The sequence below is a fragment of the Lepeophtheirus salmonis genome, chromosome 11 (genome assembly GCF_016086655.4).
Source record: "Lepeophtheirus salmonis chromosome 11, UVic_Lsal_1.4, whole genome shotgun sequence".
Taxonomy (NCBI): Eukaryota; Metazoa; Arthropoda; class Copepoda; order Siphonostomatoida; family Caligidae; genus Lepeophtheirus; species Lepeophtheirus salmonis.
In genome coordinates this window covers 16,276,902-16,302,322 of record NC_052141.2, presented here as the reverse complement: position 1 = coordinate 16,302,322, position 25,421 = coordinate 16,276,902, and the positions used below count along the sequence as shown (strand labels likewise).

The 25,421-nt window shown below is 34.6% G+C and overlaps 5 protein-coding genes across 5 annotated transcripts; 3 read left to right on the top strand and 2 right to left on the bottom strand.

The window, feature by feature from the left end:
• The first annotated feature begins 285 nt into the window (after positions 1-285).
• Positions 286-3,628, top strand: asun (integrator complex subunit 13 asun). The gene is made up of 3 exons (XM_040721000.2): positions 286-442; positions 674-1,677; positions 1,754-3,628. Exons 2-3 carry the CDS (start codon positions 1,430-1,432, stop codon positions 3,516-3,518), a joined length of 2,013 nt encoding a protein of 670 aa, XP_040576934.1. The 5' UTR covers positions 286-442; positions 674-1,429; the 3' UTR covers positions 3,519-3,628.
• Positions 418-883, top strand: LOC121125788 (trafficking protein particle complex subunit 2-like protein). Its single transcript, XM_040721007.2, has 2 exons — positions 418-621; positions 674-883. The coding sequence occupies exons 1-2, from the start codon at positions 418-420 to the stop codon at positions 881-883; spliced, it is 414 nt and encodes a 137-aa protein (XP_040576941.1).
• Positions 3,629-5,699: 2,071 nt separating the features above from the next.
• Positions 5,700-10,714, bottom strand: LOC121125917 (polypeptide N-acetylgalactosaminyltransferase 1). Its single transcript, XM_040721177.2, has 2 exons — positions 10,264-10,714; positions 5,700-8,974 (listed from the first exon to the last, which is right to left on the bottom strand). The coding sequence occupies exon 2, from the start codon at positions 7,776-7,778 to the stop codon at positions 5,949-5,951; it is 1,830 nt and encodes a 609-aa protein (XP_040577111.2). The 5' UTR covers positions 7,779-8,974; positions 10,264-10,714; the 3' UTR covers positions 5,700-5,948.
• Positions 10,715-15,682: 4,968 nt separating this feature from the next.
• Prp18 (pre-mRNA processing factor 18) lies at positions 15,683-22,401 on the bottom strand. Its single transcript, XM_040721148.2, has 3 exons — positions 22,076-22,401; positions 16,785-17,253; positions 15,683-16,143 (listed from the first exon to the last, which is right to left on the bottom strand). The coding sequence occupies exons 1-3, from the start codon at positions 22,278-22,280 to the stop codon at positions 15,786-15,788; spliced, it is 1,032 nt and encodes a 343-aa protein (XP_040577082.1). The 5' UTR covers positions 22,281-22,401; the 3' UTR covers positions 15,683-15,785.
• Positions 22,402-22,427: 26 nt separating this feature from the next.
• On the top strand, positions 22,428-24,710 carry Bulli (regulator of MON1-CCZ1 complex protein bulli). Its single transcript, XM_040721147.2, has 3 exons — positions 22,428-22,662; positions 22,713-23,184; positions 23,264-24,710. The coding sequence occupies exons 1-3, from the start codon at positions 22,585-22,587 to the stop codon at positions 24,619-24,621; spliced, it is 1,908 nt and encodes a 635-aa protein (XP_040577081.1). The 5' UTR covers positions 22,428-22,584; the 3' UTR covers positions 24,622-24,710.
• Positions 24,711-25,421: the final 711 nt, after the last annotated feature.

Sequence of the window (25,421 nt, the reverse complement as noted above, 5' to 3'; positions counted from 1 at the left end):
GATTTTCAAGAAGGATATGTTAATGCATAAAAAAGAGAGGCACTGCATTAAGCAGTCTTTTACTCTATGCAGAACAATATTTGATACATGAGCATTATAATTTTGTTGATGAGTCCTAGCTCTCAAATTGAGGAAATGGTGCTTCAACTCAAAAGTAATCTTGGGAGAAAAAATCCTCTAGAGCGAAGGATAGATAAGGAGTAAGAGGTTGCGATAGTTTTAAAAAAAAGAGCCTTTTAAAAGGGTGTTAAATGAGTGATGATGTAATGACTCATTTAGTTGGTATCTGTGTAAGCTGGTGCCCCGTGCTAGCCCTATATCATCCTGATAAATTGAAAGAAACTGAATGGTGGTAGTTGAGGTCGGCAACTCCCCCTGGCTACTTCCTGGATTTCTCCGTGAATTGTAATATTTGGAATGGCGTCGTGTGTTGCAGTGATCGGTAAGACGAATTCTCCTTTGTATTTGCGTTGTGTGGATCCTAATTTGGAATTGTCCTTTCACTACACTGTCCACACTTCTCTGGACGTTGTGGAAGAGAAGACTCTTCGCTGTCCACCCAACGAGTCCTCTTCCAGAGACTTTTATATTGGATATTTGTACGCCACCGAGAGTCACAAGGTGGATCTCGAGTCGTTGCAGTGATAGTGTTTTCTATTATCTCTCTTTGCAGGTCTATGGATACGTCTCCAACACGAAGATTAAGTTCATCATCATCATAGAAACCTCCAGCTCGGCTCGAGAAAGTGAGATCCGTCGTATGTTTCGCTCTCTTCACGAAGCATACTCCAAACTTCTGTGCAACCCCTTTTACACTCCAAGTTCACACATTAAAAGCCCCAAGTTCGATGCTGTAGTCGACTCTATCCTTGCAAATCAGTGAGACAAAGTATGGTCATTTATGTTGTGGGCCCTCAATCCAGTGGAAAAACGCGTTTATTGAATATTCTAGCTAACAAATCTCTTATTCCAGTGCCCACCATTGGAGTCAATCCTGTGGACATTCATTTATTTTCTCCTAAGCCACAAAAGTACACTTGGTTCTTTAAGCCCAACAGTAATAGAATTGTACCCCCTATAACGCTTATCGAATTGGGTGGTGTACTCAGTCCACTCTGGACCAATACTTACTTAACATCCAGTCCAGATTTAATTTATCTCATTGATACCTCCAAACCCTATACATTCTCTGACTCGAGTGTGCATTTACTTGAAATCCTTAGGCTCTACGAAAGTTCCCCAGTTCATAAAAGGATCCTTCTAGTGTATTCAAAAATTGACTGTATTGGAGAGAAATCAGTTTCTGAGATTCGTAGAACTCTTCGTATTCCACAAATCGTTTCTTCTCTCAAAAATACATCCATCAAAGAGGTTTCATTCTCAAGTTTGACTTCTGAGGGAATTGAATTGATTAAGAATTGGATTAAAAATGTCGTTTCCTATTAATCACAAGACTGTTTTTGTTCTGGATCATTCGCCGACATTTGCGGTTACTTGTGATGAAGTTGATTTTGACTTTCAGAAAACGCGCTCTTACTTACCTCTACCTCCTATTTCCAAATCATTATGGACTTCTACAGTCGAAGCTGTCATGGAATATTGCCGTATAGTTTGGGATATTTTTCCTCAAGACAAATTACTCACATTTGTAGTGAGTAATAAAGACTGTGCTCCAAGGTAGGACATCCTGTTAATTAATTAATCATTTGTCCTTATTTCAAATTATAATAACTATATTGTTTTGTCTACCTAGGCTCAATGAATGGCACGAACAAAATTCAAATGTTGTTTCCATTGGGTTTGGTAGATGTGGACGTCCAGAGCAAGAGAGTCGACGAAAGTCTGCGTCTAAAGGCTATGACATTTTGAACGGCATTTCTTCTGCAATTGAAGCTTTATTTCAGCTAACAGAGCCGCAAAGACAGGCTTTAAACTCATTTGAAAATCCTTCAATGTTTTTCAATCGAGGAAGAATTGTTTGTATAACTCAATTTCAAGATCAAAAACATTTTGAACACGTAGTGTCCAAAGTCAAGTCCAAGTTGAGTGATGCTAATGAGTCCATCAAAAACTCGGCGGACGGTCAAAGTATGAGTTTGTCACATTTGGAAATTTCTTTTCTCCATTGTTTTGTACGCCATGGCACCGGAAAGGATTTTGTGATTCCTGAAAGTACTTCGGAGTATGATACCCCAACTTTAAGCTTAAAGGTTTATGGTGTAGAAGCCGGGAAGCAATTATCAAAAAAGCTTTTATATTTTGTTTTGACTCACTATGAACTTGCATCAACAACTGTCACGGGTATTCCTATGAAGGAAGAGCAAAACGCTAGCTCATCTGCCAATTACGATGTTGAGTTGTTTCATAAAGCAGAGGCACATGCAAGGCTGTTGGGTGACTCTTCTGACCTTGTGCAGACAGATAAGGAGGGCTCGGAGTACAAAACTATAACTCTCAAATGGTGTACTCCTCGAGGTTCCTCAGCAGATTTACATCACTGTACCGGATCGGTCAGAATTACTCCCACGGATGTGAATAGCCGGCCGTCTTCATGTCTCACAAACTTTCTTCTATCTGGAAGGAGTGTAATGCTCGAAATGCCCAGGAGAGCGTCTGGCTCTAAAACTCTGTCTCATCTCATGACCTCACATGGAGGAGAAATATTCATTCACACGCTTTCAATATCTCGTTCTATACTAGAAGATCCTCCTTCCATTACGGAAGGCTCAGGAGGACGTGTGACTGACTATCGTATCACAGATTTAGGGGAGTTGATGAGGTCAAATAGACTTGCTCCAGGGTTTAATTCAGGAAATCAACCTTTGGATAAAGCTAAGGAGCGACTTGCTAGATTTTCGGCTTACTTTCCGTACACTATAAGCTCGACAACTATTTTTAATATGGCTGCCATAGATCCTCTCGTTAAAACTATTGTTTCAAATGATGAATTGACCGAAGAGGATTTGGCAGAATGTAGAAAAGTGATTTACAACTTACTTTCTATGGAAAATAAAGGAGAAATACTTCCTGTGCCAGTCACCAAGTCAAAATCTGGCAAGAAGGAAGATCAATATAAAATCATGTTTAATGAGCTCGAAAAATTCCTCGCTAAGCATTCCATTCGAAGTGAACGACATCGAAAGGTTTTTGAATGCCTACTTGAAGTAAGGGATAAACCCTTGGATGCAAATAAAAGTGGAGGCGAAAAAGTTGAATTGGATGTTGCACTACGAGAGATTGAGAAATATAACTCAATGACTGAAAGGGAAAAAAATGAATTCGACTCAAAGATTGAGAGTCCCATGTCTCCTCCATCTCAAAGTCATACTAACTATCCAAAAAAGTCGAGCAAGATGAAGGGTGGAAACAAGTCTCTTTTAGATATTTGGTCAAACAGAATCCAAAAAGAAAACTCCAAGTCCCATTCTCCATTTGCTGGACATCGAGGACTGGGAGAGCGAGCCAAGTTGTATTTAAGTCTTGGGAGAAATAAGGAAAAGGACTCTTTAGACCAATAATTGTGACCTTATTTATTTATTAGTTTGTTTCAGAGATATTTTTTCAACATTATCCACTATAATAACTATTGTCGTCTATATCAATAAATGTATCGTGATTTCTGTTTTAACCCCTTTTCATATGACTTTTAACCTTTACCTCGAGACTTGAGAGCGAGTTGCTCTTGACCTCCGAAGAGCACGATGTTTCAGCTTATACATTATGTAATTTATACGAGACTCCTATCTCTACTTTCATTTCTTAAGTATGTAACTTCCTTGGTTGATAGTACCCTGAGCATTATTGTCAGTCCTTGTTAAATTAGTTAAATATTAATACCGACATAGTATCTACATACATACTCAGGTAATGTAACAGCAGGAAACAAAAGGATTTTGTAGTGATCCCTCCTTTGTGTGTTCATAATGCCTATTTTGAATACATACCAATAGATTTTGTTACCTACAGAATACATAACAGAAGTTATAAATACTATTATACTGTAGATATATAGTCTTTATATAAGCCTATAGACAACGACTTCACTTCCTTGTAGACAGACTCAACAATCGTCTTACAGAAAAATCGGTTGTAGACGGTTCGTAAAATAGTTTTATCACTACCATTCAATATGAATATAATATTAGAAATCTGGGATGTCCTTGAAACCATCTCCTCTTTTCCCTGATATAACCTAGAAATTAAGCACGGCCGCATAACATGAAAGTGAATTGACTGGATGTGTCTTAATAGGTGAATATTATATTAGTGTTGGATTCGAACTGGCCCGAAATATTGTAATGGGACTGCATTAGAACTCCAAACATTCGAGTATAAGGGAAATTTCTAGATGCGCTCAAAAGAACAGTAAAAACTACAGACAGACATTTCTTTTTTTTATAAGAAGTGTGGATATAAAAAGGAGCAGCTTAAGGATTACTTACAGGGTAGAGATTTTGAATCTGGAAAATTTAAGGATAATTTATATTTAAGTTATTTTCCCAAAATTAATTCAGCAGCTTACAAATCCTTTGCACATACATGACGGGGTCCATGGTGAAGTAAATCACTATGAACCAACCTAACACAAGCCTTGATGAACTACCTGTCCTTGTTGGCCACTGCTTCGAGAATGGACGTCTGCAAGGAGTCGACAATCTTATGTGCACTCTCAAAGACGTAGTAGTACAAGGAGTTCAGATCCGGCTAGATAGACATTTCCTTTGCGAGAACCTCATAAAAAGTCTTAAAAATGTGTATTTTTCCGGAATAAATCGCGTTCCAATTATACACATATTGGTCTAACCTCGCCAATTTAAAATTCTAACATGACACCGGATCTATCTTTATCTATAGAGTTATTTGCGTCCTTGGGCGGGCGTCCGGCACGGAGGTACACAATAATGGCCGCACGGCGTTTGTACACAGAGAATATCTCAAGGATGTATATTACTATTACTTTCCCAAAATTAATTCAGCAATTCACAAATCTTTTGCTCTTACAAACTGAAGTCAATCACTTTAAACTATCAGATCCAGAATTCGATGAGCGTACTTCCATAAATATGGATCTAGCTCTGGGTTGCAAAGATATTGAGGTCTAAACTTGTTCCGGGTTTAAAATCCCAATCCATGTAGAAATTCTCAAAAAACTCCAACTCGAATCCAACACATGTAAACATGCAGCTTCATACAAAAAAATCATAAATTAATTCGAATATATTATATTATATACTATTGACATAATTTTAACACATTTTTATTATTATCCAAAGGAATCATGGTCTTTGAAGAAATCTTTAAAATTGCAGATAGATACACAATATGATACAATTGCAATTATAATCAATAATTGCAATCTCCCCCCTCTTCACTTTTATGATTCTTATAATATATGTATATATCTTTCGCAATTCTTCCTCGTATTAATTATGTGCACCTCAATAAGTTGCAATGCTTTGAGCGTCATTTGTTACTAAAAAATACGTGGATTTTTAAAAATATTATTTTTTCATTCAGGTTCTGTGGAAGTGAAACGTTTTGAAGATTTCACTTAGATACATCATCAATCCACGTTTTTTTTTAAATTGTTTTTTTTTTGTAACTCTACAATCTCTGAGTCTGTATAATATATACTTAGTTTCTAAGTAGATAGGTAAAAGGGTGTAAAAAAATAAAATCGACTTCAATAAGGCACTTAGTGGCTTTTATACAAGTATGTATATATATTTGTTAGACATCATGCTTTTAATTTTGCGTTGAATCCTCTTATATTTAAGTAATATCTATATCATATGTAAAAAGTATAAATTTAACAAGAAATATTGAACTGCATGTATATATATATATTTTTTTTTTTTTGTTTTCTTCTTGAAAAAATTGAATCACAATGTATAATGATGCAGTCTTTAAATGTGTATAGAATTGATCAATAAAAGGTTGATGGATACTCATGACTCCTCATAATCATTCTCTAGAATCCATAATTGTGAGGAAGTTATTTTACATGGAGCACTCCTCAGAAACTCCCCACCGACAATTCCTTCCAAGCAGAGACGTGTATCCTTGTGAATAAAGCGATTCCCCACATACTCCCATTTTTGAATAGATAGTCCATTACAGGGCGTCATTCTCACCTTATGAGTCCTCATTTCTCCCAAGTCAATCGTAGCGCAACTCTCTTCACCTCGAATTTCCCCCTTGCGAGAAAAGGAAAAGAATTGAGAGGCTGAGCTAAAGCTATGGCAGGGATAGAAGCCAAGGTCGTACTCATCCTTTTCTTCGTTTTGTAGGGTATCAATACAATTGCCGCTCTTGGGATTTATAATCCTTCCATAGCCCAGGACATACGTAGGATCATCAGGAACATACTTTTGGGGATATACATTCTCAAGGAACCATTTGAAGGGCTTGCAGCCCTTTTCCTTCCTAAAATCAAGTCTTTCTTGAATATCACCAATTTCAGTATTCTTCAAATCAGGACGATTCAAATAGAAAAGTCTTTTGTAGTCATCCATCCAAACTTCAAAAGTTCGAGCTGTATTGATACCATGAGTGTCTTTGTTACCAGGAAAGGAATACGGATGAAAAGATCTAAATATATGACCAACTCGAGAACAAGGAATGGTTTCCAGTACACCACCACATTGCCAAATTCGAAAACTCATCTCTAGATTCTCCCCTCCCCAAACCTCCATCGCAGAATCATATGACCCAGACTCCCAAAAATATTTTCGATCAACAGCAAACAATCCTCCAGCCATTGTCGGACTTTTGGTCGGAAGAGTTTTGTTATATTGAACTGGGTCATTTTCAGGAACGTCCACCCAATTAAAATGGCCACTCCATGTAAATCCCCCAATTTGGAAATAATTCCCATTACTATGATAATATTCCATTGTTTTGTCATCAATGACATCGATCACTGGTACGACAAATGTCTTGCGATTATCTTTAATCCTTTGAACCAAAGGCTCTAACCACTTATCTCCACATTCACAATGTGAATCCAAAAAAAGGATAACATCACCACTCGCTAATTTGGCTCCTTCCAGACGCGCACGAATGAGACCTTGCCTTGACTTGAGTCTCTTCAATTTCACTTTATTTGGAAAATTATCGATTATATATTCATCTAATTGCTGTTGTAAATGACTACTATCACTAAAGTCGTCCACTAATATGATTTCATGAAGATATCTATCCGGTGTACGATCCAAAACGCTCCAAATCGTACGCAGAAGAGGTGTCCAAGCCTCATTAGTAAATATTATAATGACACTTGTAGTTGGTAAATCATAATCGTATTGAAGTTCTCTGCATTGTGGATCTCGAGTGTCAGGCACACTTCTATGAACAGAGATTTTATCAGAGGCAATTCGATTAAATGCCTCAGTTTTGATTATTTGTTCGGCCAACTCAGCCTCATCACCGAGGAACTCAACTTTTTCACCTCCTTCTCCAAGACCCTTCACATAGCCAGGTTCTTCTATATGGTAGGAAGGTAATTGAACAAGTTTGCCGAGTACATCAAATTTTTTTGCAGAATCCTCACTACTTATCTTTCGAGCAATGGGAATCATGGTTTCTTCCTGGTCCCTCCTGAACAGCCGTTCCCCCTCAGCAAATCCATCAGAGAGATCCAAGTCATTTTTGGAAGGGAACTTAACTTTAAAAAACATGATTCCGGCAATAAGGCATGATAAAATCAAAATGATCCTATATTTACGATTATTTCGGTTTTGAGAGTAGATCTTTAAGATTTTTCTACTGAAATGCATGATTTGTACTAACAATACTATAACTTTGAACAAAAATTGAATTACTCTTAATTCAAAAAATCTTAAAACACAATTGAACGTCAAACATGCTATGATGACCCCTTCCTCACTACTTCTTCCACATATTGACACTGAGAAACATATTGACTTCAAATGAAAGTGAAAACGTACTACATGTGGCGTCTTGGCGCGCTTGTTTTTAAAAGATAGTGTGCATATTAAACTACACTGCTTGAAATAAATAGTAGGAGCACATTCATGGGAGGGTTAGAAACCAGGTAGAAGAACATACCTACCCAAATCTCATTAGGATGAAGATAACCCCCCCCATGAAAGAAGTAACCATTTATTATTACTTCTGATAAGTTAATACTCCCCCGTATCCTCTTCAAAAAAACTGGAAATATTCCAAAATCAAAAGACAGACATCACACCAAATATCAGTTCTAACATTATGAATGATGATTAAGTACACATAACCTGTATTTAATCTTACGCTCAAGCTTTTATTAATTTAATGTAAACAATATTGAAAAGAAAAAAATGGAAATACTATTAAGAAAAGGAAACTCTACTTCACATCAAATGCATAATAGCATTAAGTAACATATAGAAAGCAATAATTAATTTAGACTTTTAAAAAAATCCCACAAAGGTTCATGTTTACAATTAATAAGGAGTTCATCACCTTCTTCAAACGACCAAATTTATCAAATATTCGAAGTTAAGTTTATAATAATGTGGATTTACTATTTCTTTACATTTGAGTTATAATCTATGGGTCAAGGAAATAATGAATTGGGAATATATACTACTACTATTATTAATGAGAAATATCTTGAGAAATGTATAGGTGAATCTCGGCGAAAAACACATGCAAAAGAAGTAGATAAGTATTTGTATAACAAAAATGATAATACCAGACGACTATAGGAGGCCTTATTTATGCCCCATAACAACCCATTGTTGAAGCTCAGAGTCCCACAGTTGCGTGGGACCCAATGAGTAAGCAGAAGCAGGGTCATAATAATAAGGATTCATCAAATCTCCAAATCTCTTGCGCCGAATTGAAGGGTACATTTCAAAAGCCAACTCTAGGCGACGGGGTATCCTACGCGAAGTATCCGAGTCCGCATAAGATAACATTGTTTCTCTGGTGTAGCGACGAGTGGGTTTGCTATAGTTTACATCATAACCTAAGGGCGGAAAGTTGAGAAGAAAAAAAAACATAAGGATAAAAACACTCATCTTGTGACATGAAATGTTCAACAAAACTTTACATATAAAGATTTCCCTTTCGATGGAATATCTCTTAAGGTATTATTATTATGAATAATAATAAAGAAACACGAGCTCCAAAATTATAAAGCACTCTCTCTATCATGATTCTTTCACTCGTTATCATCTTTCGGATCAAAATATACTTCCAAGTATGTCATTAATTGTACTTGAACATACATTAGAGAGTTTCAGTAACTCATTTGAAAGTACGAATATTTGTATTGTGAACTATTTACATAGCATACAAATGATAGATGAAATCTTTCAAACTAAGAAAAGACGACGCATACATGTTAATTCACATCTTTTTTAAGGATCATAAAATATAATAAATGAAAATGATTGGACATGAACACTGAACATATGTTGCTTTTTTGTTTTTGTTTTTTAATAGAGATTAATAGACATGTTGTGAAAGATAACCGAAACCAAACAGAAAAGTGTTTAGAAACCAGCATGAGGCGAGTTTTTGAACCTATTGATCAAAGGCGGAGTTTGAAATGTAATAGGGGGGGGAGCAAATTGTATATAGTACATACTAAAATTTATGAATAAATATTGAGGTACAGGGAGGGGTGATGGTTTATAAGTTAGTCAAATCGTCATATTTTATCTTTCTATCTCAAATGAAATTCAATTATTGCAACCTTTACATAATAAGGAAAGAACTTCGCTAAGTGAAGCGAAGTATATATTAATTATTTTCATAGGAGTAGGGAGAAGAGGAATCTCGACCCTTTCGATTTATTTGGACAAGTTGTAATTTGGAGGATCTTGAAAGTAGATAGAAAGGTTTCATTTTGTATCTTACATGAGTACTGACCGGAGTCAATCCGTGGATTGAGGGATAATGGGATCACATTGGCTTATTTTGTAAGGTGCAACTACTTGAATCATGATAGCATCATTGTTTTCAGCCACTTTATGATCACCTCAGCCCACGGTTTGACTCCCAAGCAGAACCCCACTTCCCCACCGATACTCCACAAAAGACAAAATCCTACAAAATTGTAATCCAATTCTTATTATTAAAAGGTTGTGATGGATTGAAAGTCGGCCCTTTCCGCGTGCTCTGCCTCCAATTTCGAAGGAGTGAATGAGAAAAAGCTGACATATGGGCAAACTTGTAATTCCTGCCCCAAGGGGAGGGGGAGTCTGTCCCTCCGAGGAATGGGGAAAGATTGGCAAAGACTGAGATACGTACCCGTGGAACGTTGGGAAATGGGAAATGAGTTGGAAGAGCCAGAATGGGGATGGAAGGCTTGCAGAGAGGGTTGATGAGGGTAGTGGTGTTGGTGTTGATGAGAATGTTGAGAATTCTGGAGATGTGAAGGAGCTTGAGGAACGCGGAAGAAGGGAAGGGGATGATGATTGCTTTTAATGTAAGGATCTCCGGCAAATGGATCCTGAAATCCAGAGAATGGAGTTCGATGTCTTCTCTGCGAGGAAGGGATCGGCTTTCCATGAAGAATTGCTAGTAGAATCTTTCCTGCCTCGTTACTCATCCTCACTCCAGAGAGAGACCCAAACGACGATAAATTATATATTAATAATGAGAAAAGGGTCAAATTAAAAAATGGCTGCTTCTTTCTCTTTCCTTTTTTAATCTTTCACTATCCTCTGTGACAAGTCCGAAGAGGGAAAAGAGGTACAAACTGGTTAAGAACTAAAGGATTCAAACTCTAGATTAGAGAGTATCCTTTACCCCTGACAAATCTCTTTTCATCCTAACTACTCGACTCAATATTTTATCCATTGATGTTAGCACAATATTCTTTTTTTTATAATACATTCGTTCAATCATATAAATTATAATATTAATATTAACTAGAGTGAGTTTGCCAGGGACATTAACAAGTTAAAAAGGAATTCTAAGCTATTCTGCTTCATATAAAATGAAAAAATAAAGATTGTCAAATTTTAATAATGATTCTCGTTGCGTGTTTTTATGTATCTTTGCACACTTTTTGTAAAAGATTATATAGATTAGGTTTCCCCGGCGTTGTTCGGGACATTAGTTAAGAAAAATTAATTATGAACTCTTGTTTTTTTAAGCGAGATTATGGGGTTAAGAGAAGAAAAAAATATTCAAGTTGAACTTTTATTTGCTCAACTTTAATAATATTGTCAAAAGTCATACATCAGCGAGATTAATTATTAGAATTTGAAAGTCTTTTTTAGAAAAATGTTATTTTAAGGCCGCCATTGCCTTGAAGGCCAAAAAGTTATTAGCAAAACAATCTCTTGAGTCTTAAAAACCTACATGAAAAGTTTCAGCAAGACTGTAAAATTTTAAGAATTATTATAGTTTCATGTTGGTGTTAGGTAATATCTTTGCACCCTTTTTTACATCAGTCTTATTTAATAATCAACATTACCAAAACCAAAGAGTACATTGAGGACATCCGCCAGTAATTAGTTAATTGCCATAATCAAGGTGACAGCAACAAAGACATTTCCATCCCAAAATCTACTGCCCAAAGCATCATCACCAAATTCAAAATAACTGGCACTGTCAAGAATATTCCTCTAAATGTTAAAAAATCCAAGTTGAGTTCAACCCAAGTGAGATAGGAAGTTCGATCCATCCAGGATGGGTTGAAAGCAACAGGAACTTTGGTTGGACAATCAACTGTGTAAAGGGTTTTGCACAGGAATGGTTTCTGGGATTTTGTACCAAGAAAGACTCCACTTCTCAAGTTTAGGGACATAAAGGCCAGGCCGATGTATGCCAAAGATGATGAACTCAACTTCTGGCGCAGCGTGCTGTGGTCAGATGATACAATGTTGGAGTTGTTTGGTCACAACCAGCATCGGCAAATTTGACAACAGAAGGGATAAGCCTTCAACTCTAAAAACACTATTCGAACAGTAAAACGTGGTGGTGGAAGCACTATAATTTGGACTTATTTTACTGCCAATTGAACTGGAGAACTTCATAAAACTGATGGCACCGTGAAAAAGGAAGATCTCATAGAGATTCTTGAAATGCATGTGTATCAATCAGCAAAGATACTTAAGCTTGGAAGACAGCAAGACAATCACCCAAACCAAACCTCCAAAAAAGTTCAATAATTGCTCAATATGCATAATGTTAGGGTCATAGACTGGTCGGCCCAAAATTCTGACCTTAACCCTATTGAGAATCTATGGACTACATTAAAAAAAACCAGTGTGGAAAGAGCATCCAACGAATCTCGATGACCTTTGGAGATTATGTAAAGAAGAGTGGTCCAAAATTGATCCCAGTATTTGTCTCAATTTAGTAAGGACTTATCCAAAGCGTTTTCAATATTTGAAGAAAGCCAGAGGCTATGTCACAAAGTATTGTGTCATTTTGATCTTTATGGAACCTCAAAAATTATATTTTGTTAATTAACTCCGAAAAATGAATAAATTATTATAAATTTTTTTTTAGTAAAGAGTAGTTTTTGATTGATTAAGGATATTCTAAATGAGTTTGTAGATCCAACATAAACATCTAATTATTTTTCCTATGCATTTTTGTGAGGGTGCTAATTGTTTTGGGATCAACTGTAGATTACATGCAGTAGTGGGCAGCATTGTTCAAAAATATTAAGGGTCGATGAATTGGCAAATTTAAAAGTTGACTTCCCAAGAAATCTTCAGTGTTACTCTTCGTTGATGTAGAGTACATTCACATGTATTTTCTCAATATTTTGATGCTTTCTCCTCAAAAATGGAAGAATCATGATAACAACTTGAGAAATTAAAAACATTGTTTAGGTTACCAACACAACAAAACTCGTACACTAAAAAATATTAAGGATTTACATGCAAATATTGATATCTGTAAAAATTAGGTTAAGTAAGAAGTAATCAGTGTCTTTCGCAGGATATCTTTCGTGAGTTATATCTCACAATTAATACATAGAATATAAAAAAAGCTAAAGTAGCCTTAAAGGTTAAGCGTACACTTTAAAAAGTTCATTTACATTTTTGTGTTTGGTGAAGCCAGGTGTGCGTTACAGCGTACTAAAATGGAAGTAAAAAAATGATAAAATTCGATACATTCTTTTGTAACACCACGACCAGGATTGAAAAGGGGGAGCAGTCGACCTAAAAAAATTGTGCTGTTTATCAACCCAATACAGTATCACATGTAGCATCAAAGCAGTGGTTCGATGGATTCTGCTCTGGTAATATGTACGTCGAAAATGTCGTTGCAATAATGGAAACCGTGTAGTTGGAACGGCATGTGAGCACTTATTCCATTGTCCAGGAACAGAATATTAGCCAGAAAATCGTTTGGAACCATCTAAATCGGATAATCCTAACAATGTTAATTTTATTGACAAAATAAAGCGAAAAACGCTCATAACTGTTTACTCCACCCATTATATAATACAGTTGGCGTGTGCTTCTTTTATGAGTGACCACACTGTTGGGTCAAGGAGGTTAAAACTTTGTGCGGGTGCCTCTTTTGAGCCTGGTAAAGCTTATTCTATACTCAAAACACAAAAATTGTTTTTTGAAGATCAGGAAGACTAGATAGGTGTTGTGTTATAAATCAAAAATTAACTATATGAATAAGGACTTTTTTGATTAAGCATTAGTCCATGGAAAATATTACAGTTATATTTAAATACATATATTATTATTTTATTATGCATTTTTAAATCAATTTACACCAAAGATAGAAGATAATGCAAATTTATAAATATATATATATATGTACATAATCGTGAGTTGACTTTTGACGGATTTTTTTTTTCTGCCAAATGACTATTTGGCAGAAAAATGATACTAAATTTATTTAAATATTCAAAGGGATCCTTGATGCATTGAAACGCAGTGTCATTGGAGTTTAAACTGCTTTGAGGCCCAGTACATTAACTGTACAACCTGAGGGCAGGGGTGTATTTTTGGAAATTAAAAGAGTTGTTTGATGCTTATGAAAATACGTGACGAATATAATATAAACTGCATCAAAATTACACACGGTAATAATGTCTAGCAATGAAATTACTCATAATCATATTGCTTACAGGGAGGTTGCATTATGAGGATACTTCCCACAGCAATTTTGTCTCACGATGAAAATGTACACGACAATTTTGCCAAGCAACAATTTTGTCTGCAACCTTTTTACCACAATCCTTTTACAGTGAACCACTTTTATGCAAAAGAGGACTAAATAATTTATCCATATAATATATAAACAATACCTATTTATCATAATATCATTTTAAATTGAATTAAATTTAATATAATTTTTCGGCTAAAGTGTTTTTGGCCAATTGTCATATCGTACATAAATCATAATAATATTTACTCCCTTTCTTTTCTAATATGACTCGCACACTCGATTGTATTATTATTTTTTAGATCAGGTATCTAATAAGTAATACTTTATGGAAAAAATGCACATAAAATGATAGTTAGACTTTGCTTTACTAATATAAATTATGTCTAGCACGTCATTACTTTCTTTGTTGAACAAAATCCGTTGGTATTTAGCCAACTCTTCCCAACTATGGAATTGTTGTTAAATAATTGTTCACAGCTTTACAAAGGCTAATTGTAATTCTACCAATCCATGCTCAGAACACTCATAAAGGAAAAAGAAGCTTAAAATCGAAAGCTAACAACACTAAAACAGAGTATTTTTGTGGTACTGAGGTAAGTCCGTACTTAAGTTCCATGGACTAGTAATAGAGTTGACATTTTTGTAATTTAAAAAAAGAGCAAGATGAGAAGGAGGGAGCGAGACATGTTGTACTACTGAATTACGATCCTTATTAATATCATAGACCTATAAGCAAGGGGCTCTGGTTTATATCAACTTCACGTTATATAATTTTGGGGGAGAGAAGGAAATAGCATTAGTGTACGGAAAATATTGTAATTATATTTTAATTCATTTATATTTATTTTATTATGAATTTGTTAAACAATTTACAACAAAGATACTTTAGAGGGAGAAGTTAACAGCACGACTATGGATTAAATAATGAACTAAAAAGAAGAAAGTGAACACGCAACAACAGTTTTTTCTTTTCTAATTTTTAAATGTAGTTTTTCATTACAAACTAATCAACTCTAACCCCATTTTTTTTAATTTTTGGAATTGGTAGTCTCAAGAATGAATTTTCTTTTCCTTAGGAGTTGTCATTATCGTTTAATTCCTGAGTAGTGAACATCCTTTACTAAATAGATTCAATTATATTCAAAACCTGATTGAACATTTGTGTGTGCTCATAGAAGAGAGAGCGTAGCCCTGAGGATTTGTTGCGGAGTTTTAGTTGTAAGTCTCTATTGGACTCAAAGTAGAATTGGGGATCGACATCGGAGTAATTCGAGAAAATGTCCTTCCTCTCTTGTCACAGTTGATTGTAGCTGATCTAATGAAACGTCATGAGCATTATGCTTTAACTCCTCCAAAACATTCTTCAAATTATCAGAGTTACCATGTTGATTTTCCGTTTCTTTTTTTTTAACATGCCCATTCTACACTGGATCTTCATCACTGCCCATGAGTGAACCCACCTTTACGAATAGCTTTTCTTGTCTTTTCCAATATTATATGCAGGCTGGATTGCATTCTTATTTCTTAGATCAAGTATCTACGCAGTCTAAAGATTAACTCAAAAATGAAACTATTTTGTGGTAATATAGAAATAATGTATTGTGTACACTCTCCAAAATAATATAAATCAGTAAGAAACATTAAAATACAAATAAACAAAGAAGTATATAGTTGTTTTAGCTTAAAGGAGGCTTCACATAATCAATAGACCTCGAGGGGTCCGTAGGATAGTACTGTTGCGCCTTCGTTAGTAATCTTTTAAGTCCTTGAATGAATTTTCTTTGAGTCTCGTCATTAAGAACATGTGCTACATGCTTAGAGAAAATGTTTTCACGAGCGGGACGAGCATGAATGCCAGCATTTGTAACACCAATGGGCCACGGTGCATTTCCAATAGCCATTTCCATGTAAACTTCGTGACATTTGATATATTCCCTTTTAAGACAGCGCTTTATCATATTGACTAAACTATCGCGGATGTCATCTGTTACCGTTTGCTTCTTCAACATTCGAAGAAGGGGCTTAAGGTAGCTCCTGAAATAGATGTACATACATATAAAGACATTCAAATAATAACTTGAGTGTTTCTTCAGGGTGTCTGCAGGTTGAGGGCTGTAATTCCAAATTAAGAATTTAATAGTTTTTGAAATTTTTCCTCCCAAAAATTTGATATTATAATTTTTTTTTTTTTGAACATTGGATTTTTGGAATTTTTTTAAAAAAATTTAATTTTTTGGGAATAGCTATGGATTTTTGAAATTTTTCTCAAAAATTTTTATGCAATTAATTTTTTTCCAATTTTTTTTTTTTTTTGAGTAACAGTGGATTTTTGATTTTTTTTTTTCAAAAAATTTAATTTTTTGAGAATAGCTATGTATTTTTGAAATTTTTCTCCAAAAAAAATAATATTTAAATTTCTTTTCAAAAAAATTTAATTTTTTATGAATAGCAGTGGATTTTTGAAATTTTTTTCAAAAAAAATTGATATTTTAGAAATAATTTGTCCAAAAAAAAAAATATTAATTTTTCAAATTTTGTCTAAAAAATTAAATTTTTCAAAAAAATTCCAAAAAACAATCTCCCCCAAAAAAAAAATGTATATGTATATAAATATAATCTTGCGGACCCCTCTGATCTCGACTATCAAGACACTATACCGCAAGGCTCTAACTTACTTTGTTTGTGTATAAGTCCCTGTTTCCATTTTACCCTTTACAGACAATTTAACTGTTTCAGGGCGGGAATTGAGTTCTTGACCCCAGAGCGTCATGAGGACCTTGATAAATTCCTGAGCTACCTTCACATCATGATCCAAATCCCCACGATTCAATTTCTCACCCATTTCCAGTATATCTTCATACGTAAACTTTGATTCCCAGAGTTGTTGCTGATCAAATTTGGATTTTTCATCCTTATTCGTTTCGAATCGAAGGATTTCATTCAGATAGGCTTTATCAACCTGTTCCATTGCTTCTTGGTAGTCATTCCGTATACCACGAACATCTTCTGGCTCATCCACCTCCAATTTCCTCAAACGTTTGAGGGACTCTTCTATTGTCTCACTAAAAAGGATAATGGGTTGAAATCGTTCACGAAGACGGCGGACAACTTCGACACGTGGAAGTTCACCCAACTCAAATGTTTCTTTAAGAATAATTAGAATATGAATTAGATATGTTAAAATCCTATTGAGTGTAAATAAAAAAGAAAATTAGATGTTGGCAACTTTGATAGACCACGTATCTGATGACAGATATCATAATTCATATCACATTAAGAACTTTTGAATGTTCAAAATAGGGAGAAATCTATATAAATGAAGTAACGTTTATCTGTAAGTATGAAAAACAGTCAAAGGGTGCACTGTACATAGCCCTCCCTAAAGTATATCAAATACCAATACAGAATAAAGTGAGAAATGAGAGGTCCATTAAAATCTGAACACTTTGAATTTGAAACTTCAATAAGATACAATATATCAATAACAACAGAATTTCAACTAAATTAATACTATAAATAGATGTGTATCTGAGCTCTCGTAATCATGAATGATTACCCAACCTTAGAGCAGATGGCTTGCAGGGGCTGGCTGAAGTAATGACACCCGCTGTAGATGTAGTCCTCTGCCATGGCGTTCCAGGCATCAGGGCTGTAGAGGCCAGGCTTAAAAATGTCAAAAGACTCATTCATAAGAGTCTTGCAACGTCCTCCACCCTCATAAGGTTATTTCCACCCATTTTTTTTATAGCTTTCTAAATAGTCTGGAGTGAAACCCCGAGATCTCTTGCATGGGCCCTCATGGACTTGAGGGGACTGGCCTGAGCTGTTTTATTTAACTCCTACGGTTCCAGTTTTGCATTTTTGACAGAACCCTTCCTCATCTTCAACGTTTCGGACTAACTGACAGTGTAGACTGTAGTCCTGGAGATTACCAATGGATTGGAGTGCGCCAATCACGTTCAAGGAATTGCCTATGCTTTAATATATCGAAATAGGAATTGATTTCAATCACTCAACCTGCATTCATGATTGAATTAGTAAGGGTTCAGATTTCAATGGACCACCCAATATAATCTATAGGGAACACTGTATAAAATGAATTAAATCTCAAAGGCGTTAGTTCAACTCAATTTAAAAAAAGAAAATGGAAAGTACTTTAAATAAAACTTTAAAAAAATGAAAAAAATATACTTTTTTTAAATGTATGCTCATGAAGATTTTCACATCTCTAATAAGGATATTATAATTTATAATTACAATGGCTATTAATGAGTTGGTTTTAAGCGTGGTCAGAAACAAACTTTAATGGTCTGAACACTTGCTAATTCAATAATTAAGGTTGAGTGATTGAAATTAATTCATATTTCGATATATTAAAGCATAAGCAATTGGCTACAAAACATAAGAAAACTCCGCTCCCTAGCTTAGGTACAAGTCGAGAAAATGAAACTTGAACGTGATCGATGAATTTCCATTCGCATACTCCCAGCGGTCGGGCGTCTCAAGGCCCACCGACTACACTGTCAACAAGTCCGTGTAGTTGGAGAGGAAGAAAGGTCCTGTCAAAAATACAAAACTGGATCCCTAGGAGTTACAGAAAACAGGGCAGGCCAATCCCCTCTAGTCCATGAGGGCCCATGGAGGAGATCTCGGGGTTTAACACTAAACTTCCAGAGACCAAAAAAGTGGGTGGAAAGAGCCTTTTAAGGGTGGAGAGTCCACTTTTGACACCAACAATGAAATAAACCCATCTCTTCCTTTGAAAGACTCTTTTGATTTTTTTCCATAACTCTTTTTTGACACTTTTGGCCCCTCTACAGCCCTGATGCCAACCCCCTCGACTATATCTTTTGGATTCATGTCGAGAGAAAGGCCTTCAGTGTCCGTCATCCAAACACCGGGGCCCTCAAAACCACTTTCAGTCAGAAATGGACACAATTACATAGGAGTACATCCACAGCGGATGGCAGGTCTTCCGCCACCACCTGGAAGCCATCATTATCGCTAAGGGAAGCTAGATTAATGATTAAGATAGCTCAAACACACATCTATTTATTGTATTAATTTTGTTAAAAATTCAAAGTGTTCAGATTTTAATGGACCACTCGGTAGTTCATATTTCTTCAATATATCCATTTACAAAAATGTAGTTTATTACTAATCAAATTTACAAAAATTATCCGTCTCAAATTAGGTAAAACTAAATAAGAAATTACTTAAAACAGTACTTATATAAAAATAAATCACATGATATTCCATTATATTATGTGTTAATTGTGTAACCGCATGACTGATCAAATGTGCATTTGAGAAGAGAGAAAATAAAATTTTCATTTCGGATTCTCTCATCTTAAAAAGTATTAGTGATTACCACAAAGTTTCACATTCCAAGATCAAAAGAAAATTAATTTTCTTTAGTGATGGGTAAGAGACATTTTATCAAATTTGGATACAAGAAAAATACGCTTAAAGTCTTTGTTCTCTAATATAGAATTTTTTTACTACAAAAAATACTTCACATAGAAGAAAAATGATGTAAAAAATTCGCATGAAGTTTTTTTTTTGTAATAACTTCATAACAATTCATGAGAATGAAGAATTCTCATGAGGATTAATCTTTTTTTTTTGTAAGTAAAAATGGTATGCTTGCGCAAACATTTTGTTAATATACGTTTGTTTCTTTTTAAATTCATTTCACATTACTTTTCAATCAATACGAATGAGTGCCCCCCTGAAAATTACTTTTGCTGAAAGATAAGCTAAAATTCGTCAAATAATTATCAGTCAAAAACAGGATCTAATCAAACATTGGTTGCCTCGAAATAGGGAGCTTCAAAATTACTTAATTTACATAAGTATTCCAAGTATACATAAGTTCTCCAGATTTCACTGTACTTAATAAAAGAGGTTTTACGATTAATTGAATTGAAAAATGACGTTATTCAAATAATATTGACCATTGATGATATGAATAAGCGAATTTATCTTTGAGCGTAGAATTTCAGACTGATCTCAGTTTTTCACTCAGTCATTTGAATTCTTAAATATCTGGGATTATAGTAATTTGAGCTATTATCGTTCAGACTCATTTTCCCACTTAAAACAATCACCAAATTAAGAGTAGTATAAACAAAATTTATGTAAAAGTGTTTTTTATGATTATATAGTATATTTATTGATTCTGTATCTTGTCCTAAACTCGATACATTTTCATTTTTAGCATGAAAAAGATACTCTTCTTTAGACCCTTATCCTTTATTCATAATACATAGTGATGCGAAATATCATACCTTATATTATATCCAAAATATTCAATGTATAATCTACAAAAAGATTTCTTTAAAAAATATGCAATTCCAAGGATTGTTGATCCATTTTGATTTTTTTTAAGTGTTCACATTTTAAAATAATCTACTCATCGTAAAGGATCGCTTTATTGTTTCGACCCTGGAAAATATTTATTACAAAGTAGTCCCCTTAAATCATGGGTATGGAATGTTAGCCCCACTGAGCCCTGAAACCCGCTACTATCTATGTATTTAACTGAAGAAAGTAAAGACCCTTCCTCGGAACGTATTTGATCAGAGGCAACGCCCAAAAACCCAGTTTTATTAGGCTGAAGTTGTAATTAAACAGGGGAGGCTAGAGTTCCTCCAGTCCACCCTCTACGGACACCTCTGTTAAAATAACTGTAGTAAGAAAATTAATCAGTTTCTATAATTAAGATATATTTGTGATTTAGGAAAGGGGTATGTCGAAGGAGAAGGAATCTTCAGTGTGTAATGATACTGAGTAGTGTTTTATCAGTCATTATTTATTTGGTCCCGTCCAGAACGATCCTTAAGACTTGCATTCCTTCGTACTATCAGGAAACTGATTAAAAAAAGAAGAAATAAGGTTGATTGACATCATCAAGGACCGAACTTTAAAAGTTTTTAGGAGTGAACTGGACTGGGAAGAGACTCAACAGGACCGGGCCAAGACTGAATTGGATGGGACTGCAGTGTTAACTAATAATGAGTATGACCTGAAAAAAAACACTAAATTATTGCCCTTTGAATGTATACGGAACATTTCAAAATCACATTCCATTTGGAAATCACCAAAATTTACATCAAAATTTTCGGAATGTTTCCACCCCTTTGCAACTCTAGCTATAATCGTAGTCTATTTGTCGTAATCGTAATTTTATATCAATGTCAGTTAGTATTTTTGAAGCAACTTTTTCGTTTTTGGATAATATTTGAAATTCGAAAAAAAAAAAATTGAGCTAGAAACGATGAATTGACTGAAAATATACAATTCAAAATCAAAGTAGATTATATGTTAAAGCATTTTCTAACGTAAGAGTTATGAAATTAATTATTTAAACTGAAGAATTTGTCCTTCAAAAATAAAGTATCAACTTCAGATCGTATTGGTAAATTATTTTGTAATAAGTTTCATTCAATTAATATGAGATATGATATCCTCCATTAATCTTTGAATAATAATTTAATTAATTCCTAAGGATGATTATGTGTTTATATGTTAGTTCCCGAGCAGAAACAGACAGAAAACTTCATACAGACAGTATCGATTCCTTATACACCTAAAATCTGAGTTTAAAAGGACCATAATAATGTATTTGAATAAAAATTATTGCAATTCAAAATCCATTCAACTTCGTGCGTAATTACATGCCACTTTACAAACTCCCGGCTCAATTAAATGTAATTACTTAAAACTTGGGACTTCAAATATTATACCAAACTGGAAGTATTGCTTAAAATACAATGTGGTGCTGATATAAAATTACAACTAAGACAAATATTATAGCTCTTTAATTAATTATAATACAAAGTTCAAATGAGTTAATCAAATATCCAATAGGATTTCCTCATCAAAAATGATGTTTTTCACCTCAACAGGCTATGTGTTTGGAGCCTGCACTTCACCAAATAGTATTAGAGTTAATTGGAATTACCTTTGTCCACTTTTTCAAATCTCTTCTTCTTCATCTCCTCCAATTCCCGTATCTCATCTTCCCTGGGAGTCACATACTTCTCCATATATTCCTTCGTTTCTTTCGCCCGTAAATCCCCCCTTTTAAAATATTTTTTATCCGGACCCACGAGGACATCACTCACTTGACGTTTCTTCCTCTCAATCTCTGCTTTCAGAAAATCCATTCCTTCTTTTAATGTTCCAAATGGCAAATCCAAGTAAAGTCAATTTCTCGAACACCAAAAATTTGTTTATTTATCTATTAGGTTCAATTGTTATTGTCCTCTCGTCAAAATACCAGGAATGACGTCAGTCACGTAACTCGATATATATATTAATTTTCAGTGACGTCATGACAAATCTCTGACGTTTCTTAATTTAATTTCACCCTTATCAATATCAGCTCCAGTTTTTTCTGAGTCCCCTTCAGTTTGAAAGACAAATATATCTCCACTCCCCCCATGAATCTCGCTTTTAACTGGGTGTAAGATGGAATTGATATCTCCAGTTGCATTTGAGCCCGTAGGGAGTGTCACGAATGTATTTTTCGACGATAAGAATCAACAAGTAAGTAAGAGGTTCACATTTGTGCTAATTAATAAAATAATGATTCATAGGTCTTTAGCGTCCGATCTGGAGGGGCAACGGGGATCATAGTTCGAGGTTTTTCAGATGAGTTTATTTCTACTTTCCTTTCGAGTCAGGACTTGGGCCCTATATTTACCATTAAGCTATCACCGAATCAAAAAGTGCTTGCCGTTCAAAGAGCGAAAAATCAAGTGGAATTCTTCAAAGTCCTTCGAACGGGTTTAACTGGATCCATTGATGAAGTTCATAAATTCATTCAAGTCTCCAAGGGGAAATCATCCACAATACTTGGATTTTTTTGGACCAAAGATAATGAAATTTTATTCATTAGCGAATCAGGTCTGGAGGTACATTTCATATCAAATCTGGATCGTGGAGTCATTAAGAATCTTAGAAATCAAACTTTCACTATGAATTGGTTCGTATATTCTCCCTCCTCATCTTTTCTCCTTTGTTCTTCTTCCTCTTCGACGTCCTCTCTACAACCCTTCATCATCAGAAGTAATCATTTTGCAATTTTATTAAATATGAAGTGTAAATTAGACGAAGATTTTATGCATGTTTTTTTTTTTTTTTTCAGATTCCCACATTGTAAAAGTCTCAAAAATAGACATTAATCAAAAGGAAGTTTTAGTGAAAGAAAAAGACGTTTTCATAATAGAGGCTTTTCACAAGATATTCGTTGGAATTTTTATTCATACTCCAAATAATTCTAGTTCTCTTCATCTGTATTCCTTATCCTCAAAAGACACATTGAATAAATCTCACATTCTAAGGCTTGGACGTCCAGGTCCCTTCTCTACAAATGTTGTGGATAACGTATTAGTCATTCATCATCAGCCTACGGGAACATCTTTACTATTTGATCCTTCTATGCCTGGTGAATCGGACGGAACATTGATTCATATGGATCCTATTACAAATACTCCTGTGTGTATAAAATCTGGAGACAATTGTGATATGGATGGCCAGTATCCCTTGCAATGGGCTGCCTTTCAACCTGACTTAATTGTCGATGGAAAAGAAGGTAAATTCTGGCGTTTGAAGCTTCGGATCAAGCCGTTTATTATTGATAACATTCCCGACTTGCAAAAGAAAATTGAGTTTTTATTGAGGCGTGAAGGATCTAAGAGAACTCTACTGGATATACTTTTTGAAAAATGCACAGAAATTCCCTTGGATCTTACCAATATTGGTCATGCATTTGATTTAATCAATTTAGAATACGTCAGACATCTCAGTTATAAAAATCAAACTTCAACCTCTGGCTCATCTTCCTATGGAGGTAAAAGTCTGATGCCATCATCCACTTTGGGTAACTGTGTCAAAGTTATAATTGATCAGTCTGATCTTTTTACTAATGTTTTCTCACTCCTTGTTGGAGATGAGACAGACAGCTCAGTGGACATGACTTTAAAACAAAAGAGTTTCGTTCTCATGGAATATTTTAGAAGCCTCAAGGAACACGAAATTCCAGTTCAGTATTTTCTTGATGAGCTGTTGATTAATCTAATGGTACAAATGGGATCATGGTTTCAGCTGCATCAATGTCTGCAATACCAAATTTTTACGGATTCGAAACCTCTGAGTTGCCTATTGCTAAGTTTAGAAAGTGTTTATCCTCCTGCTGGGCAATTGGCATTGGATATGCTCAACCGACTTGGTACAGCTAATCCGGAAATAGTGGAAATTCTGTTGTCGAAAAACATTGTTTTGTCAGCCTTAAAATTTGCAGAAACCGACGGTGGAAACATTCAACCAAGACGTTTTTTGGAGTCTGCAATGTCCTCCAAACACAACTCTTTATTTTATTCTACGTATAAATACTTTGAGAGACGTAATCTTCTATTACGAGGATCAAAGCAGTTTGCATCATCTGATAATTGCGATAAATATGTTCGGAGATTCGCAGAGTTATACCCTCAGGATTGTGATTAAATTGTTATGCTATGATATGCTAGTTTCTTCTTTTCTTGTTAATAATATTAACATTTATCAATAAAATTAAATTTATTTTTATGCACGAACATATTGTGCTTGTTGTCACTCATAAAATAAATGTAGATACATATTTACTAGTCAATTAGAAGGATTACAATAATATATATAAGATATTTTTATAGCCAGGAAGAAAAAAAAAAAAAAAAAAAAATAGACAATAAATTGCTTATTGGACAAACATGATATATATTGTAAACTAATAAATATCTAGAGACTAATAAGTATTGATGTGCCGCGAGCTGAATTTTGCTACATGAGTATTTTCGAGTTTATTAAAAAAATTCTCGAGGAATTACGTGCTTTACTCGTAACATGCCTGAATACTCGTTATACTTTTGTTCGCTAAAAAAACTCGTCAGTCAAAAAAAGATCATATTTTTAATGAATTATTAAAACTTGATATTTAAAAATTGTTTTCGTAATTAATTATCAAATATTCGCTTCAAAATTGGTTTAATTAGTTTGTAATTACTATTTAAACAAAGAAGATAATGATAGTTACTAATATAATATTCTAGTACTTAAATACTGCAAGTGTTTTAGGAATGGAGTATACGTTAAAGCTTAAATTTCAAGGGTGAACGAAATCCAGTATATCTAGTAGATTGAAACCATTCAAATTTATGTTAAATAGTGGCCCTTCCCTCGTGCATTTAGATGTATTCATTGATCTATATTAATAGAGCCAAGTTTGTCATATGTATATTGGTCAGAGGATGACTTTTTGAGTGTGTGAT